This window comes from Trachemys scripta, chromosome 1, assembly GCF_013100865.1.
Source record: "Trachemys scripta elegans isolate TJP31775 chromosome 1, CAS_Tse_1.0, whole genome shotgun sequence".
Taxonomy (NCBI): Eukaryota; Metazoa; Chordata; order Testudines; family Emydidae; genus Trachemys; species Trachemys scripta.
In genome coordinates, this window is record NC_048298.1 from 36856445 (window position 1) to 36877326 (window position 20882).

General features: G+C 40.2%; 1 protein-coding gene across 3 annotated transcripts in view; it reads right to left on the reverse strand.

Moving 5' to 3' along the window:
- Positions 1–1145: 1145 nt before the first annotated feature.
- The window catches only part of IL17REL (interleukin 17 receptor E like), a 62738-nt gene continuing 43001 nt past the window's right edge, over positions 1146–20882 (reverse strand). For 2 of the 3 annotated variants that reach the window (XM_034767351.1, XM_034767370.1), the window contains exons 7-18: positions 20140–20279; positions 19883–19954; positions 18914–18968; positions 16967–17130; positions 14464–14511; positions 12706–12763; positions 12220–12365; positions 7983–8048; positions 6632–6689; positions 5301–5417; positions 2331–2385; positions 1146–1537 (exon numbers count right to left, since the gene is read on the reverse strand). In XM_034767351.1, the coding sequence (XP_034623242.1) occupies positions 1498–1537; positions 2331–2385; positions 5301–5417; positions 6632–6689; positions 7983–8048; positions 12220–12365; positions 12706–12763; positions 14464–14511; positions 16967–17130; positions 18914–18968; positions 19883–19954; positions 20140–20279 (1019 nt within the window). In that variant the 3' untranslated portion in view covers positions 1146–1497. The remainder of the gene's footprint in view (positions 1538–2330; positions 2386–5300; positions 5418–6631; positions 6690–7982; positions 8049–12219; positions 12366–12705; positions 12764–14463; positions 14512–16966; positions 17131–18913; positions 18969–19882; positions 19955–20139; positions 20280–20882) is intronic. The other variant, XM_034767359.1, reaches the window with a different exon arrangement.

Below are 20882 nucleotides of genomic sequence, written 5' to 3' on the forward strand. Positions count from 1 at the left end.
AAGAGATATGTAAATTAACCAGTGCTTCAATTACAAATCCATTTCATAGTGTAAAGCTCCACACTTTCAGATAACTGAAGGGTTTAGAGAGGTGATCTGTGCCCCCCTGCTCCTTGGGCTTCAGTCCTGCATAAGGCAGGCCTTCCCCACCCCCAACCCCGCTTCCATCTCAGTAAAATGCACATTCAGTGTAATAGGCTTTAACATCAAAGGAGCCGAGCATTATTTTTCCTCCCTCAGGCTCCTAACGAACCATATGTTTCAGCTCTGCAAACATGTCTTCAATTGACACACTGCTTTCTTTTCTTTTTTTAAATTGCCCCCCGAGGATCCTAAAGCAAAAAGGCATGCAGATGGAAATATATTTTATTGATCAACCTCTTGTTCCGCTCCCTCCTTCCCTCCCCTGCTCCCAACCGCCTATAATCAATCCCACGTGGGTTTCAGGCATCACCATTGTTTATGTCTCAGTTAACGTCACTGCCTTATTACACAAAAGGAATTAAGAATGTTTGACAGGAGTTTGGAGAGTTTTAAAAGAAATAAACGACAAACACTAAACATTTTGTATAGTGTGTGGTATTATTTTCAGTTGCAAGTATAAATATTGGCATTATAATACAAGACAAAAACACTTCAGTTCATTATGTTGACAAAATACTTTTCTTAAGAACTATATTTCATGTAAGAGTTTTAAACAACCAAGAAACCAGAAGCCTGATCTGCTTCTCTTTGAAGTCAATGGGGGTTTTCCCATTAACTTAATGGGAGGAGAATCTAGTTCCTTAGAGAGGAAATGTACATTGTCTTTTTAATTATTTAACAAAGCTATGAAGATGTTTCCATTTTTTCCAGAAAATAAAACAAAAGGAAAAATGCCTTTGGCTCAAAGAAATACAATATATAAAATACTGAATGCAGTTATCAGATAGACCTGAGAAGAATTTCAGGGATACAAGTCTGTCTATGGCAAGATTTGCCACAATGCTCTAACTTTATCAGAAAGGCTTCAGAAAATAAAGAAAGCTATGGTTCAGTTCACTAGAGGTTTATATAAAATCTCTTCCATTCCATACCTCTTAGTAATTCAGGTTTATGGTTTTAAAAGGAAGATTAGAAATGTGTAAATCTTGAAGTACCCATACTACAGCAACTGGGGTGCGAAACCTGCCCACTTCTGGCATCTTAAATAAACCATTCATTTCACAGGAAAATGTGGGCCAGATTCTCTACCCACATGATCTAACCAACCTTTTCTGTTCTTGAGATATAGGCAAACAGACTATGTGTTACTCCCTCATTTGAAGAAGTTAAAATGTTACACTCTGAGCTTGTAAAGCCTTTTACACTTGTGAATAGTCCTACCAAAGTCTGTTTGCATGAGAATGGACTACTCGTGTGTACAAGGGTTTGCAAGTAACATGTAAAGTCAACCTGATATTGAGAAGGATGTTGAGGATCTTGAAAGAGTTCTGCTAAATTCACCAGCCACCATCATCAATGCAAGGAAGAGGTACTCTTCACTCTAGTGGAAAAACTAAACAGGACAGGAGATTGGCATTTCCCCCTCATTTGGAACAGAGTCTATTGCAACAGTATAGCATTAGGATTTACACAGTTCTAAGCCCTTCTCAGCAACTCAGGGACTTGGTTGCTTGAGTCCAAGCAGTGCACAGGTGTCCAAAATAAAGAAATTATTACACTTCATACTAAGTGGCATCACTTTCCTAGTGGAAAGGCAGCGATTGGCATGGTGTAAGGATGGGAGCACCCTGTTAGCTGAGCAGTGATCCCTCCATATCAAGGTTCAAGTATATGTTTTCCCTTCCCTGACTGTTTCCCTCTCTCCCCCTGCCCTCCTTTGCCTCCCTCTTTGGGTTGGGCCTTTTCAGTTTGAGAGCTTGAGGTGCTCTCTCTCTCTCTCTCTCTCTGTTCATCTCGCCTCTTCTGGGGGCTGCTCCAGAGCTTCCTTCTACTCTTATTATGGAGACATCTACCTTTCCCTCTTTCTCTTCCTGTATTCATTTATTCTCTCCTTTCCCAGCAATGGTACCCAGTCAGGTCTGACACCATGCGGTGCAGGCAGGAACCCAAAGAGAAACACGTGTTTCCAGCAGGGGCATGAATTTTATCAATGACAGAGAAAGTCAGGACCACTTCCAGGTGTAATGGGATCTACAATACTAATTCCAGTACAAATATTACAAAGCCATTGCCTCTGCTCTGTGGACAGAGGGTTTTACCAAGGCTTCTTCGGGGTTGTCAATCCCTCATCTCTCACAAACATTAAAAAACTGACATGCTGTACATTGAAGAGAATTGTTGACTACCTCTGCCTTATGATCTGTGCTGGACTTCTGCCTTCATGCTTCTTTCTGTGAAAAACTGAGAAATAGATCATAATGTAAGATGCCATTTTATTTTTACTTTAATTCATACATTTATTTTAGCAGTAGCTGATTGGAAATATTCAGATCTCTTAAATTACAGGGGGAGGGGGAAGAAAACAGCGATCAAATGGAAAAGAAGGTATAAATTAGAGAAGTCTTGTGTCTTAGCCAATGCTTTTAAAAATGAGGGTATGACTGCCCAGTTCCTTAAGCTCTGTTGCTTCAGAGGGAAAGTCATGCTGAATGCAAATTTCAGTGACAGATGAAAAAAATATAATGTATTAAATATGCCAGTTGGAAACCTTGCCTTGAATTTGGAAGTAGATTAATCTTCATGAGCATGAACTAATTTTACCTCTGATATAAGGGTTTTTTAGTCACTGGATGCTGAATTTCTGGCAGCAAAATACATTGGAAATAACGTTAAACCATTTTGAGAAGACTGATGCTGGATGACGTTTTTACAGATGTACAAGATAATTTTATTGTAAAGACACATGTGACGTATCTGGCATATAACTATAAAGATGATCTTTTTTTCTCAATCCCATGCCAGAGCAAACCATGAAAAATCATTTACAAATATTTGCCCAGTGATCTGATGGGGAAAGGGTTTGATAGTCACGCTAGCAACATGAGTCACAAATGAAAAATAGCACTGCCGCTGACTGTTACCAGCTGGACAGGCGCAGTGTTAATGGGGGAGTTTGCGGTATCTACCATGAGTAAAGTTATTTATTTCTTTGTATGGTTTTGCACCCCTTACATAGCTCCAACCATACTTATACCAATCATTACAACAGACACCCTCTGTATGAAAACCACACAGTTACAATGTAGGACAAATCCTGCTCTTACCCAGTAAAAAAGTGAGATGAAATGTGAATGCTGAGGGCCAGATTTTGATACCTAAACTCATGCTCAGAGTGTTTTCTACAGTTTTGACTACACTTTCTCTGCCCTGTATTGACCGGCTGTTTTCTCCAACCCCGTCCTGCTTTCTCCTAGTCTCGTCATCTCTGCCTCATTCCTCCCCTGCCCCTCACACCCTTTTCTCTCTCTCTCTCTCTCCTCATTGTCTTTCCTGCCCTGTCCCCCTCAGTCACCTCTTCCTTTCACTGTCCCCTCTCCCTTCCCTTGTGCTGTTTGGCTAATTCCCTCCAACTAAACCCCATCCCCACCCGTGAGAGAGAGAGAGAGAGAGAAATATTGTGGAACTAGCAGGCCATCACACTGATTACTCTATGTGTATGGTATTTCCCTTTCCCCTACCCTTTGTCTGTCTTATCTAGTTAGGCCATGTTTACACTAGCACTTATGTCGGCAAAACTTTGACACTCAGGGGCATGAAAAAACACACACACACCCCCGAGCAACATAAGTTTTGCTGGCATAAGCACTCATGTGCACAGCACTATGTCTGCAGGAGACACTTTCCCACCATTTGTTGAGCTGGTTTTATTATGTTGATGGGAGAGCTCACTCCCGTCAGCATAGAATGGCTGCACGGGCACTCTTACAGCAGCATAGCCGTATCGGAATAGCTATGACGCTGTAAGCTTTTAAGTGTAGACATTGCCTTAGGGTATGTCTACACTAAGAAATTAGTTCGATTTTATACAGTCAATTGTGTATGTCCCCACTAAGCGCGTTAAGTCGGCGGAGTGCGTTCTCAATACCATGGCTAGCATCGACTCACGGAGCGGTGCACTGTGGGTAGCTTTCCCACAGTTCCCACAGTCTCTGCTGCTCATTGGAATTCTGGGTTAAGCTCCCAATGCCTGATGGGGCAAAAACATTGTAGCAGGTGGTTTTGGGTACATGTCGTCAGTCTTCCCTCCCTTCCTTTCTCCCTCCCTCCGTGAAAGCAATGGCAGAGAATCATTTTGCGCCTTTTTTCCTGGGTTACCCATGCAGAACCCATAGCACAGCAAGCATGGAGCCCACTCAGTTTACCGCTGCTGTTGTGAGCATTAAACACCTCGCGCATTATCCTGCAGTATGTGCAGAACCTGGCTAAGAGATGCCAGCACGAGGACAATTGTGAAGAGGACATGGACACAGACATTCCTGAAAGCATGGGCTGTGGCAATTGGGACATCATGGCGGCAGTGGGGCTGGTTGATACAGTGGAACGCTGATTCTGGGCCCAGCAGACAAGCACAGACTATAAATTCTTTAGGGCAGGGATTGTCTATTACACCATATTTGTACTGTGCCTAGCACAATGGGGCCTAATCTTGGTTGATCCCTAGGCACTACCATAATAAATAATAATAAAATGCTGATTAGCATCTTGCTTCACAAATAGTACCATTGAAATCAATGGGTCAACTCTTGGAGTAAGGCACTATTCAAGGTGATTAAGGATATCAGAATCTGGCTTGGAGTAAATTAAGTCTAATTGTCTTGATGTTTTGCAGACATATACTTCTTGGTACATACTTGGGAGCAAGTTTTGTTTAAGCTAGCTGCTTGAGAGATTGCCCCCCTTCCTGTGCAATACCCTGGCACCCATGACCATTGTGGAGACTTCAGCTAGCAGTCCCCTTGTTTAAGAAGAAAGGGGTTAGCAAGAGGACATTGTCAATTGCAGGCCCTGAGCTTTGGCATTAACTTCCTCTCCCTTAGTTCACCAGACCCCAGATCTAGAGACCCTCAGCAGATGCTGCAAAACATGCCTCTTCTCCCAGGGTTTTATCTGGGGCAGGAGTCCAAAGTACAGTGTGAATGATCCGGTGAGGTGTCAGGGCATGGATAATGAGGAAAAGTTCATTGTGGATGCTAGAGAAGGATTTTTATTATCCTTCCACTATATACCATTAATGTCCATTAGTTTTTAAATCTATATTCCAGATTGTCAAGAAAATATGGACTGATTCTCCAATTAACATTCCCTTGATTATGTACCTGTTAAAATTTTATGTCCAAGGAGAGCCATCATTGTCACCAGGATTAAAATGATTGCTGTCAGCAACATGATCCTTATGGAGTTTTCATCATCTTCTTGACTCCGGGAAGATAATCCTGGGAAAAATGTATTTGTTGTTATGGAAAATGCACATCTGAGAATAAAGAATTTCTAAATAGTGACTCTATTCACTAAAAACATAACACTTGCTGCAGACCACAAAGTGCATTTCTTGAGGCTTCCAAACAAATAGCTGGAACTAGGAACTGCCATACTGTCCATCAAGTCCAGTATCTTGCCTCTGAAGTAGCCAGTGTCAGTTGCTTCAGAGGAAGGTATGTGAACACTGCAGTAGGCAAATGTGGGATAATCTGCATGATACATTAGATCTCATCTTGATCTCTAATAGATAGAGATTGGCTTAAAACCTAAGGTTAAGTGTTTGACTTTATGCGGTATTGTATTTTTCAAAGAAAATGAATTACCAAGTCCCATACAAGCACTCCCTCAGAGCTCTGCTGCCAGAATACAATTACAGGCCCCAACGTTTTTAGAGTCAGGCTTCTTAAAGTGAACTGTGAAGTGCTTTTATGGAATAAGCAAAATGTGCACTAGGAATTATATATCTAAAGCTATGTTTTCAAAGGGTCTTATGAGCAGGTGATTTTCCCATCTGCTTTTAACACTCCATAAGCCATGTATGGTCTCAACTCTCACCCCCTTCCTGTGATATGATTTTATTACAGCAACTGAACAATAAGATGACAAAGTGTAATTGGAGCCTTCTTCCCAGCTTGACTGCACTTAGAGTTCTCAGTTCAGTGCATCTCCTGTTGTGCCTTGTGCCTTAGATCCAAAATCCCTGTCTCAGGGCTATCCCTGCTGTGAGCCCTGATCTGAACTCACTACTGCTTATTGCTAGGACTTAAACTTACACACAGTTGAGCCCATCATTGTATCTGAGAACTTTTCAAACCATTAATGAATTTATCCTCGCAACACCTCCATGAGGTAGGGAAGTGCTATTATCCCCTTTGTACAAATGGGGAACTGAGTCACAGAGGGATTAAATGACTTGCTCAGAGTCACACAGAAAGTCTTTGGCAGTGCTGGGAATTTATCCTTGAAGGTTTACTGAATTCCAGTTCCGTGTCTTAGTCACAACATCAGCCTTCCTCTTACTTACTGGGTAAAGAGAGCAGGATTTGACCCTGAAATCTGCAGCCCAGAAGGATGGGGATTGTTGTGTCAGTCCCAGGAGACCCTGATTCTGCTGCCAAACCCATCTCATCTATTTCAATCTTTCATGTGACACATTATTAGTACTTACTGCATTGGATATCACAGATCTGTAGTGGAACAGAATAATCTACATCTGTCCTCCAGCCCTTTTAAAAGAAAGAAAAAATGGTTATTTCCCTCTCAACAATATGGTTAATGATCATTTGTTTTGACAAAATAAACATTGGCTTGTTAGTTTACTGAAATGAATGCAGATGTTTTTTTAAAAATCTGTTTAATAGTTTAGCTTATACACCTCTACCCCGATATAACGAGGTCCTCGGGAGCCAAAAAATCTTATCGCGTTATAGGTGAAACCACATTATATCGAACTTGCTTTGATCTACCGGAGTGCGCAACCCTGCCCCCCGGGAGCACTGCTTTACTGCGTTATATCCGAATTCGTGTTATATCGGGTCGCATTATATAGGGGTAGAGGTATACTTGTGTCACTCTTAGTCACTTTCAGGGTTATAGAAGATATAGCTACTAGGGAATTTTCTGTTGGGATGATTGTCTGATGGAAAATAAAGGTTCCCTGGCTCACTTTCTAGATGGCCCTTGTCACTTTCACTTTTTGACTAAAGGCAGAAAGTGACAATAGCCTTCCAGGCCAGCTGCCAGAAGCAGAGCACCAGAAGAACTTTCTACCTCCCCCCACCCCCCAGGTCCATCTGATTCCGGATGTTTGTTTTTCCAAAAAGTTTTTTTTTTTTTTACAGTGTGTCTAGCATACTTTTGGGTGCTATACAATAATAATACAAATATTTCTTAAGTTTCTGGTTCAGATACTCACAAAAAACAAATTTAACACTCACTTTCCACGTGGAATTAAACCTTTGAGTTTCAAATTCATTTTCTATTAACATATCTGTTAGTAAAACTCAGTTGTACAGATACATGCTGGCATTTTCGTACATTATTTGCCCCGCTCTGTTTCAATAATAGTCATTTAAATGTGTATCGGTGCACGTCTGCTGTATGTCTCCTTGTTTACTATTGTATACATATGCCTGAATGCACTAAAATCCTTAGACTTGTTTTTTAGAAAATGTTAATACATTTATTTGTTACTTCCCTCCGCCCTTCTGACTGTAATCTTTCCATCATAACAGGTAATATAGATGGAGGGGTTAATTTAACAGCCCTTAATATTCCACTGTTTGCCATCTACAAAAATAAGAGATCAAGAATGGTCCTCTACCTTAAATAATGAATACAAGCTCGGCAAGGGACAATAGCAGCACATTCAAACTATTAATAATGCTCTTTGTAACCTACAACTGGGTCACGGCCAGATTTGGCTGGGAGGAGGCAGCTGCAACACTGCCCTTAGTTTCTTATTTCCACACCAGCTTGTTTATTTAGCGCATAGTATGTCTACAAATCAGCAGACCTACCTGAATGCAAACTTGTGAGCCACATATTTCACCTGAAATATTGACAGATGTGGGATGAGAGTCACCCTGATGAAAACAAAGTGGAAAGCTGTTAACTTCATAGTTCTTGGGCAATCAAAATGCATTGTCTCTCTCCAGCTCTTTGGTTTTTTTGTCAGTAATGTTACGTATTTGACCACCTTAAAATTTATGTCAGATTGTTTTCATTATTGAAGGCTCTTTTATTTTTAAGGACTTCCCTCCTCCATGGGTATGGAATGCCCTGAGCACAGTGTAGCCAGTTTGGTTCTGCTGCGTAGAAGGTGCAGGATTTGGGGAACCCATGAGGAGGGCCCATATCCCAGCACATTATGGAGCACAGTACTGTGTCTAAGTGCATAAGGTGGATTTGAGGGTGCACCAGGAAGGGAGACTGGGTAATGATCCACTTTCCATTTCCCCCACACGCCCAGAAGGGGAGAATGCCAGTCATAGAGCCTGCTAAAGATGGGAGGCTATGGCAGGAGCCATCAAAGACTTCTACTTGTACTCCGTTGCCTAGCTGGGCCAGATGGGAGAATCCCGTGTGCTCCAGATCTCCCCATCCCACAGCCAGCTACTCAGGCTGTGCTCTGAGAACAGGATTACCCTGAGGGTAAAGTTGCCCTAAAAAATTGTTCTGCTGCTTAAAATATTGTTATTTGTGGCTTGTGCACAAAAAAGAAAATGACTAGTTCTCTGGAACGATGGGCCCTGCACTGCTTTTCCTTTCTCAGCAAAACTCCTGTTGAAGACAGGGATAATTTAGGTAAATGTTGCCTTAACCCAACATTATTGTGAAGACATTAATATTGAGGCTAGGAACAATTGTTTATGGGAACAATGGCTCAGTGTTAAGTCATCATGAGACCCTGATGGAAATTGCTCATAGTCTTGGAGCGGGAACCATGTGGAATCTACGTGAGTTCCCATTGTATCGTCACTAAAGAGAACAGATCAATCTGTACCACAGGACTATGGAAACAATGGATATTTCTGAACAGACTGGCACTCTGTGTGATATGTCCAGTTTCACAATAATATCTGGCTCAGATCCAATCCTACTTAATCATTCCTCTTACCCATGAATTTTCAGTCATCTAAACTCAGGAGGCCATTAAAACCAGTAAGTCTGAATCTTGCTGTCCTTATTCAGGCAAAAATCCCACTGAAGTCAAGTGGTCTCCTATATGTAGTGCTTATTTATTCTTCTGCTTTACAAATCCCAGACTTCTGTTTTCCCCTTACAGCTATTCTGTTTAGCTCAAATGCATATGTAGCTATATTAGAAACAGCAACAAAAATACGTTCAAAGAACGCTGTTTTGGTTGCAAAGTCAAACACCAGAAAATTAGGAAAAGCCAGCTTTATGTTTGTCCACACAACCTTAATTCTGCCCCCTGGTGTTTCCCATCCTGGGCACTGAATGAGTAAGGGATCATGTCAAAAAAACAGTACATCAGGATGTAATTACAGACTGTGTCATAAAATGCTTACGCACAAGGGGAATAAATTAAAGTTACACGCAACTGCCAATCGGATATTTCCCAACTTTCAAGTGCTTGACTTGACACGTGCAATCTAAATAATATTCTCTTAATCCACAATTTTAAAATAGAATTTGTTTTTACCTTGCCTTATCCTTTAGGAAACCCTAAAATTACATTAACAGAAAGCTATTATACCAGAGGAGGGAATAGATTGCTGAGTTATGTGGTTGGTTAGAGGGGAAGGGAGGAACTTGGGCCAGTTCTCTTTACACATGCACACACACCCTTGGGAGTTGGGGGAGTTTCACCCCATGTGGTGCCCCAGAGGTGAGATGGGCCACTGGGCCCAGATACTGGGTTCAGGGCCTGGTTGGGGGAACCTGGTCTCACTCTCTTCTTCTCTCTCCTCCATCCTCCTGAGGAGTTGGGGGAGCTCAAGCCCTATGTGGGTTGCCAAAGATGGGCCTCTGGGTCCCAGGCAAGTCCAGCCTGATTCCTCTCCCATGTGGTGCCCCCAGAGAGGGTGCCCAGACTAGTCCAGCTCTCTCCTCTCCCCCAGCCAGAACATCTGCTCTATGAGCTCCCAGGACAGTGTCTGCTGCTGACGCTGTGCTGGCAGCAACATGAAGCCAGCCATAGAATGTTTGTGTATAATTACTATTTTGATCTGCTGCCAAAACCTTCCTGAGGAATGTAATGGAGAGAGGAGAAATGGCAATTTTTAATCTCAGCAAAAGCTGATCAGAATGCCATGGGACAGGAAGAGGCACTTTGCTAGCCAAGGGCATTCTCCCTGCAGAATAACAAAGGCCTGCTAGAAAGGAAGGCGATGAGAGCTTCTCAAAAATGGTTGCAAGAATCCTTTACAATGGAAATTTAAATATAGGGATCACTACCAGCCTCCCCATACCAATGCAGAAATGAATACATATATGGCCAAATGCATCCGGGATCAATGCTTAGCTACCAAGATAGTACCTTAGTAATGTAATAATTAAAATAATGGACTTTAGATAACAGAAAATTCACTGATAAAGAGAATATTTTCCTATTTGAATATAGCCAGATACTAATGTGAAACTAGGCATTCCATAGACAGCAGGTTTAGAAACACTCATTGAGTGCTCTAGTCTGGTAGGAATATGAGCAAACTATGTGGAGTGCCTGTCACAAGACCCACGAGCATTTTCCCTATATCTGCTGATAAATTAACCACAAGCTATTATTTCCATAACCATAAACAATGGCTTGCCGCCACAATAACTGAGTGTAACATGTTAACAAATAGAGCTAGCCAGGAATTTTCCAACAAAATGTTTTTTCCATTGGAAAATGCCAATTCTTCAAAACCGAAATGTTTCGCAGAAACATTCTGGTTTCAATGAACTTCTGCCAACACCTGCCTGGTTTTCTGGTGAGCTGCTGCGGAGCTGGGACCCTGGAAGTCCTGGGAACCCTGGCTCTAGCAGGGTAGAGCCAGCTGCAGTGTAAATATACCCTTGGGTCTAGTCCTCTGCTCAAGCTGGAGCGCTCATGGCTTCTAGAATCTGCATTCCAGGAGTGAGGGGCAGCCCAGGGAATCCCCAGGAGTCGGGGGCAGCCCAGGGAGTCAGGGGCAGCCAGTTGCTCAGTTTTGTTTCAGAACAACTGAATGTTGTTTCTAACTGAAACTGTTCAGAATTTCCTTCCTGCAAGAAATTTCAAAATGTCTCATTTTCATTCCAAATCAGAACAAAACCTTTTTTCAAAATGTCAGAATTTCCCACAGAACAGAAATTCTGAGTTACAACCAGCTCTATACAAATATTGTTGGCTTGAGGACAATCCCACAGTTCTCTCTCACTGTACTTGTATAACATGCAGTGCATGACTCTCAGTGACACTAAGGCACCAAACTGGCAGAGAAAGGGGCCTTAGCTAGGGTGTGGGCATAATATATGTCCATTTTAACTTTCCTTTACACTGTTTAAAGGGGTCTTAGAGTAAGTGAGAATCAGGCCACGGTGCTTGCTAATTCTTCTAGAAAATAAGGCTCAAAAAGTCCCATGGTATCCATTATCTTTAGCTAGATATATGTCCAAATTCACATAGGGCTTGCATTGGTGTAAGACAGGGCAAGAACTTCCCCTTCCCTGGGGGATATATGACTGTCCAACACTTCCCAAAAAATAGCCAACAGTGTCCATAGAGTTCAAGGATAGGCTGTACCGTGGTTCTGCATCCACAAGACAGTCTATTCCCCCAGGTGTCCTACGAAAAGCCCAGCAGAGCGTAAAGCTGCCCTCCCTACCAGAAACCTCAAGGGAGATCAGATGTAGGATCCACTGTATGTCCCTGTCTTGTGTGAACCGCCTGCAGCACAGCAAATCAAGCTGGCACAGGGAGGTATAGCTCTGGAACATCCCTGCACCAGTGGTAATGAATTGGGCCAATGATGTGCACATATTTATAACTAGTACAACAACAAAAAACTACATTAAAGAACATTCAAGTTGCAAAGTCCAGCACTCAAAAGTCACTTCCGCTGGTGTGTAATTTCAGTGGAGTTACTCCTGATCAGGGTGAGATCAGAACTAGGACTAAATGCTTTAATTGTGGATATTGTTCCAAAGTGTGTGTGCCTGGCTTTTTGCTAGTTTTGTCCAGAGCCATGGATTGCAATAAATTCAAATTAAACATGCCGAAGCTGCCTTATTGATAGCAACTTCTGATCAATAACGCATACCAACCGCTGAGACTGAGTGGCGTATCCCAACAGAGTCACATGAAGACAGCTGTGCCTTGTTACACACCAGCACTGAAAATTGTGCTTTGGTTTGTGACATGAAGGAGACTTGTATCTGTTCTGCCCCGGCAGCAATTCTCATTTTCCAAGCTGAAAGTGGGGAGAAAGGCTGTTATTTTTAAATGTAATCACTCACATAATGAATGACGTATGAAAGACTATGGCACTAGCTACCATGCTGTGCTAAAATAAAACCATTTTTATCAGCTTGAATACCGTCAACTGTTATATCAATAGCTATCTTGATTTTAACAGGTTATTATCTATCTTTACAAATACTTGATTTACTGTGGGAGTTTACAAATGGAAAACCTGCACTGTTAAATATTATTGATGCAATTCAGAGGATATAACAAGACCAACAAGCTTTACTCGATGAGAGAGGTTGTAGTCTAGTGGTTAATTTAATTTAATAAAATAAGTTATTTACCTGGGAAATTCCCATGAGCAAATGGGCATCTAACCCAAGAGCCTTGCTTGGTTGTAAACTGAAAATAAAGAAAGCTGTTAGAAGAGAATTTTGCAGTTTGAACTTGTGCCTACAGATCCAGCTAAAGCCAGTCACTGAATTCCAGAAAGCAGCAAAAGAATTATTCACAGCTTACCTCCCATGTTATGCTCCAAGCTCTGATACTCACTAAGGCCTAATTCTGCAAACATTTATGCACGTGTTTAACTTTACATTGCTATGCAGTCCCACGGACAAAAAAATCAGTTGCTTAAAAGCATTTTAAAAATAATAATAATGAGCCGAAAACTTACTTCATTGGCTATTTTGCCTGAATAACAGCAGCATGATTTGGTCCAGGGATGCATAGCACAAATATTCAAAGAATTTACCATTACTCAAGTGCATAAAGTTAAGCACATGCTTAAGTGCTTGCAGCATGAAGGCATAAATGTTCTATTCTGCTTTTTTGCATTGTCAGTTTAAAGCTGTGCAGTAACCACTACTATCTCTTAGGGAACAGTAACTGTCCTGATTTCTTCCCCTTAATGAATATTGTTTTGTTTTTATCTTGAGTTATATTTCTTTTATTGGCTGTTAGTTTTATTATTCTGTTTTATGGCCTTGATACTATATTTTCAAGTCTTCTGCGTAATCATGTGACTATCATTAAAGCTGCATATGGTAAATGTTCGTGATGATACCGGAAACACATCCAACCACACCTCATTTTATATTTCACTGCGAACTCAAAAGTCAGACCAGGTCCATGAGAAGGTCTGTAAACTTTTCCTGTGCGGATATAGAATCTAACAAAGCCATACTTGGGTGTGGACTGAGGTGAACACTAGGCAGATAGTCATGTGATTTAATGTAATTTAGTTCAGCTTTTCCTATGAAATTCTTATGAGGGTTGGAGAGACACTGAGTCTGAAGTTTTGGTATTTTGAGTGTCTCAAGGGCTATTTCTCTCATCTGCATTTGAATGCTTGGAATACTGGCTTTGAGGGCCTGATTCTGACCTCACTTCCATTACTTTGATATTAGTGTATCTCCACTGATTCCCACAGAGTTACTGCCAATTTGCACCGGCATGAATGAGATGAGTCTTGAATTCTGTATGCCTGATTTTCCACTGCCTTCCACCTTGCCTAGCGATTGACATCTGTGCAAAGTCTGTGTAAAATACTACCCAAACAAAAGCACACCCACTTTGCCCAGGTGTCCATGACTACACAAGGCAATGGAGAATCAAGCCCTGAATTTTATTTTCAGTTTTGGTGGCAGGAATAGGTACTGAAGTCCTTCTCCTTAGCAGCAAGGAAAACAGAGCAAATTAATGGTAATATACATTGCTTTTTATCTATGTCTTCTCATTCTCAAATTTGCCATATTGTGAAAGCACATCTCTATTAGCCATGTTATGCCATCAGCTTTAAAGCCCATTAAAATAAAAAAATTGATGCCACAATATGGTCCCATATGAGCCATTTTTCATATCTGACATTTTTATTGACTTCCATAACACATCCTCCTATTCTAATATTTCTAATATTAGATTTTAAATATTTCTAAATATTTCTAATATTCTAATATTTCTTATTCCTATTGTCTTTTCATGGGTTATAAGGTAAAGAGTATCCTTCTAAAAGATTATTAGTGATGCATCTTTTGTAGTTGATACCTGCACAATGAGGAGGAATGGTGTAAATGGTTAATCTACAAAAAAAAGCAATTTACCTTCATGCAAAGTCTTGGATGAGTGTCTACGCGGGAATATTTTACCTGCTTGAAAAGAGAGTGCACAGAATTAGTCAGGTTTACGAACCAGTATCAACAGAAAGAACAAACCACTTGTACAACTGATGCATTAGAAAAGGACCTGAAGGTGTTTTCTTTTTTTAAAATGTGTCAATCAGTTAATCATATAAAGTAATTTAATAATTATAATGGGCCAATCACTACCTTCAATAGGAGTTTTCACTGAATAAAGGTACCAGGATTTGATCTGGTAATACCTAGCATGTGGTTAGCACTTCTCATTTTTAAAACACATTACAAACAATTAATTAATTTTGAAGTGAAATGTAGTTAATTTTTTATAGTATGTTTTATACTATGGTCATACTCTACCCTCATAATTAAACAGGACTCCCTATGATGTCAATGGGAGATTTGTGCAAACAACAGGAGAATATGACCAATTAAATCTAAACCTAACTGATTTGGTAATGACTTGCTTTCTTTAATTCAGTAACAAACCGATTACACAGCTCTTGTTGTTTCAGGCCTTGATTCAGCAGGCCATCCCTATTCAGCAAAACACTTACGCACATGTTTAAATGCTCTTCTGTATTGGACACTGTGTTTAAGCCCATCCCCATTCAAGAAAGCACATAATCATCTGTTGAACTTCAAGCATGTGATGAAGTCCCACTGACTTCAATTAGGACTTCAGCACATGATTAAAGTTCAGCATGTGCTTAAGTGCCCTTCCAGAAAAGGGATACTTTTCTGAATCAGGGCCTCAGTTATTTTTCAAGGGCCACATCCTTCAAAGACTCATTCAAGTGAGTGATCCTTACTTATGTGAGTAATCCTATTGAAACCAATGGAAGTGCTCATGTAGTAAGAGCTTTGTGCCCAAGTAACATAATAATAATAGAATTAATGGAGATATCCCATCTCCTAGAACTGGAAGGGACCTTGAAAGGTCATTGAGTCCAGCTCCCTGCCTTCACTAGCAGGACCAAGTACTGATTTTGCCCCAGACCCCCAAGTGGCCCCCTCAAGGATTGAACTCATAACCCTGGGTTTAGGAGGCCAATGCTCAAACCACTGAGCTATCCCTCCCCCCCCAGCTTACAGTGTTATGACCTAAGTTTGGTTTCTATGCTGTAGACAGTTCGAGGACAATGTGAAGAATGTCATTGGCTTCACTTCTATACTCAGACCATGTCCACAACTCAGCTCAAATCCCTTTATAAAGAAAAGAGAACGGAAAAAAGGGGGAAAATGAACCCTGCATTTGAACATTAAAATTAGTCCAATAGCAACAATGGGAAAAGAGTTAAGTGAAAATACAAAATTCACAAGGGCATTTTTATTTTAGTATTCATCTTCTGGTGGCAAATCCATTGTCTGTTTGAATGCTGGGTAATTTTACATGACAATTACCAAGCATAGCAAACTTAGGCCTTGATTCTGCAAAGACTTATACATGTACTTAGCTGTAAGCACACAAGAAGTCCCACTTGGACTACTGACATGTGTGACATTAAGCATGCATGTATTTGTGGATCAGGGCTTTATTAAAAGCTTGACATCAGGACAATGATAAAGGCTGCGTAGTCACTAGCCACCTGGCCAGGAGTTCAAATCCTTTCAGCCTTCCAGTTTCAGTATTGCCAACTCCAAATATTAAAAAATCATGAATTGGTCCCCAAATAATCATATGATTGGCTTAACAATTAGGAGACTTTTAAAAATTAAGAATCTGCGGTTCTTTTTATTTGCCTTCTGGTGTTACAGTCTTTGGGTGTCACATTTTCAAGCTTTTCTCCACAACCATCAGAGACAGAACCTTACTTTTTAAAAAAAATGAAAGCTGAGTGTCTCATCTAACCATATGAATCCAGAATCTGGGGCTTTAGGAAAAGCACTCACGATCACAAGACTCATGATTAAAGCACAAGAGTTGGCAACACCTGCTGTGTTATAAATTATCTCTTAGTTCGGAAAATAACTTTTCAGAAAGGATGACGCCGCCCACAATTTCAATACCCACAAAAACCAATGAGCCTGATTCTTGTTTACACTAAGGTGCTTTACACCAGTCTGGGAGTGGAACGGGACCTTAAAGTAGGGACAAATGTAATTGCGCTAATGCTAAGGTGCCATGACACTGCCAGTATGGTGTAAAGGGGATTTACTGTACATGAAAATCAAGCCACAGTTATTTTAGGAAACAAAAAACTTGTTCTTTTAGCAAAAAATTCTAGGTTCACAAGAATTTCTACCATGAACCATTTTATCAACAGCATGTATTCAGTTCTCTGAATAACTCATGCTGTTATTATACAATAACAAGCTGTGTGGTGTATAAGAACCTGTGTAGATAGGATAGAACAAAAACAAGTATTTGCAACTGCCCTTATTCCATATCCTAGCTACTTATGTTACGCATTGGATTTAGGATATTACCCTTAGTCTTACGGTCCTAAAGATACTATATAAAGCTTACTTTCTCTGGAGCTGTAGTTGATGAGTTTTGTAGATCTACACATTGGTCATTCGACTTTGTTAACCTGCACAGGTTAACAGTGACATGCACAGGACAGGCTGGTTCCCAGGCTAGTGTTTGTGTGGCTGGATTATATACAATGTTATCCCACAGTGCCTTTGTATCTATGCACAAACAGTAGAAACATTATTTGAGGTTAATTAAATTAATCTAAATGATACTGAAACCAAAGATTCATGCATCAGCACTTAAACTAAAACGTAAGGGCCAGATTCTCTATTCCCCGGCCTCTTGGGTAATCATTTCCATCCATGCAACCTTGGCTCAATCAGAATGGTAGCATTTTTCACTGACTTTGTAACTGTAAGAGACTATGCGAGAGGGCATGGTAGTGGCAAATTAGACTCACTATATAGAGAGAGCAAATAAACTCAAACTAGGAGGTGGAGTTCTAGGGTTCTGAATAATTATTAGAACTAAGTGAATAATTCCCACAAGTAAACTGATCTGCATAATTAGCTTCTTTTTCTCGTCCCTGAACATCACAAGCGGACTGCAATTTCACAGATTTATTCAACTTATTTTTTGGTTTTGAGGTTTTTTTCTGTATTTTATGGTTTGCAAACGGTGTACTGAATACTCACTGTTGAAAACTGGAGCTGTCTTAATTAATTGTGATTGGTTTTGTTCCCTGATTGGATGAATGTGGAAGAATTTCCAGCATGCAGATTTAAAATTGTAATTCTGCAAATACTCATGCAAGCAATTTGGAAATTCGGATTTTTCTAATACCTAATAATAAAAGGAAATTACTTTTCTGCAGGTAAGGTGCACCGGTAAAACTAAGTCATTTGAATGTTCACAAAAAGGTGAACCCAAGTACTACCCAGCATCATTGGAGATGTAGTTTGGTTGAGAAGCCCAGCCTATAGGGGAGAATGGGGGCATGTGGTACCCGAACTACAACTTCCCATGCGGTGCAGCAGTGGCTGAGGTGCACACAGTTTAATGCTGAATCGACTTAGAACAAAACATTTTGATATTTCCTAATCAAAACCTTTCAGGACTATTTGTTCTGCCAAGAGTTTGGGTATTCTGATTTTTTGTCCTGGTTTGAGATAAAAGCATATGTTGAAGTATGAGAATTTTCCTGCAGGACAGAAACCCTTCACCACACAAAACACTGAAAACCTATTTCACTTTCAGTTGTTACCACTCCCCCAAGCCAGATTGTGACTTCAATGGAACGACCTGTGTGAGTAACTGCTCACCCAAGGAAGAGGTTTGTAATCAGGCTCACAGTCTGCAAATAATCTTACATTTATTATCGGTTTCCTATTTATTAATGCACCAGATTCAAGCTCCTTACTCTAACCTTTAAACCTCTACACGCTTTCCTTCATGTCATCTCCTACTCCCACTCAGGTTTCCTCTGATCCTCCCTATTAACCACTCCCACACTCAGTTCTTCCCCTTCCTTTATCCACCCTTTACATTTGCAACAGCCTCCTCCTTCTTGTCTGCCAGACCCCTGCCTTCAAATACTTCCTTAAAGTCCACTTTCTTCATGAACCCTTCCCAAAGCTGAGCTCCAAGCTGTTGTTTCATTCTGGTCTCCTTGTGCTTGAATTAAGAAACAAAAATTATACTAATAGGGCCAATTTCTGCTCCCATTTGCACCATTTGATATCAATAGAGTTACCTAGCATTTATATTGGTGTAAACTGAGAGTACAATTTGGCCTATTAGAAAAAAATCTGATGAAAAATATACATAGTAATACCTCATTTTAAGAATTATTTTCTGTATTACAAATAAAAATTGTCACTTCTTAAAATGCAGCAATCCAAGCAGTGTCATTTTATATACAAGCACATTTAAGGGGATGGTACATGTCAGGAACTAACTAATAAATACTCAGCCACGCAGTAATTACAATCTACTTGCCATTTTTAAAAGGGCAAAGTTGTGTCCTCCTTGCATCTGGGATCGCCGACCAACCCTGCAACCCAAAGAATTGCCATTAGCTAGTCAATTATATTCTCAAATCTGCTATTTTTGAGGCAGTTCAACCTACATATTCAAAGTCAGAACACATCCAAACAATCCAGCCACAGAGATGTGTCACAACAGCTGTTGGATTATTCTGGTTTTCTTTCAGATTTTCCATAATCGAATGTCTATGTTTGATTTTCATTTACTTGACATTCCAATTTAAGTTTTATTAGTGGTAAACTCTTTTAAATTCCTGAAATGACACAATATCATTTCTAATATGTAACACTGTTGATTTATACATTTTGGGCCCCAAACCTACTCAAGTGGGTGTTTGGCCATTGACTTCAATGAGTTTAGGAAAGACCCTAGACCTTTTTGCTGGTAACCAATTGAACACTTATATCCTGATCCTGCAAACACATATGCATGTGAGTAGTCCCACTGGCTTCATTATTTAAGCATGTGTGCAAGTTGAAACTATACAATTGCAGACTGGGAATAAGGCATATATTTTTAACATGAGGATAATTAACCACTGGCCAATTTACCAAGGGTAGCGACGGATTCTTCAGCACTTGCAATTAAGATCGGATGTTTCTTCTAAAATATTTGCTATAGGAGTTATTTGGGGAAAGTTTTCTGGCCTGTGTTATACAGGAGGTCAGATGAGATGATCTCAGTAGTCCTTTCTGGCCTTGGAATCTATGAATATAAGTGTCTGCAGGCTCAGAGACATAGACTCCAATAGCCACAGTTGCTAAGCACCCACAACTCTCATTGATTTGCTTATCATGGCTCAGAATCTGGCCATTCATACTACAGAATTTGCTGTAAAGAGATTGGCAGGAATGATGCACTTTTAGTGATCTCCTTTATTTAAGGCTGGGATAGATGCTGAAGGTTATCAAAATATTTTACCTCAATGCAGAGACAAGGCAGTAACTGGGAATATTGCAAGGAAGTTGACTTCAAAGACTCCTTCCCTTTTATCTGAAATTAAATAGAAAATGGTGAGTCCAGTAATTCTATCCAGTAGCTGGCTTTCAATGAAACTACATATAAAAATATTAGGCCAGATCGTACAAATATATACATATGAGCAACATTACTCATGTGAGTAGTCCCACTAAATTCAAGAAGAAAATAGTCCCAGCCTGTAATAAATTCTTACTCACCAAAGCAAATGACCCCACGTCTTCACAGGTAAACCATTTGTGACATAAACGAACATAATAGTCTTGGTCTTGAAGAAAATCTGATACATTCACAGATATGGTTTTCCTCGCCCTGTCCACATTATAATCCAACTTCCCAGCTGAGATAAGAAAAAATAAACACATTAAGTTATTATACATCAGTTCCTAGTTACGTTGTCAATCAACACTGATTTTTTGTATGAGTATTCCCCCTCATATTGATACATATTCATTCAATGTATATTTAGGTCCACATAAATATCCTCTTTTTATGCTACTTAATGATTTTCATGAGATTGAAGTTCAGAGCCATCCAGTTTAATTTTTTTAACTGACATTAACAGTTATCAGGCCAAGATAGCAGTTAACTGTACCTTAACAGCATTTCCATCTGTAAATTCTAGAACTTGAAGAATCTAGTCACGTGTTGTTCCCCCTGCCTATCTCTCCTGAAACTGATTATGTGGCTAGAAAATATTAATTTTAAAAAAGACGTGCAGCTTTCTCTTAGGCCAAAAACATGTTTGACTCTCGGAACAAAATCTTTTATTGCCAAACCTCCACAGGACTGGAGAGCTGGCTGTTGGGAAGATTAATTTCAGTCCTCTATGGTGGTCTAACTAGAAATCTTCCCTGCCCTTGCAACTATGGTCCAAGAGGCACAGAAGTCTGTTTTTTTAATGTATATTTGCGAATATTAGCATATGAGTGGGAGCATAGTG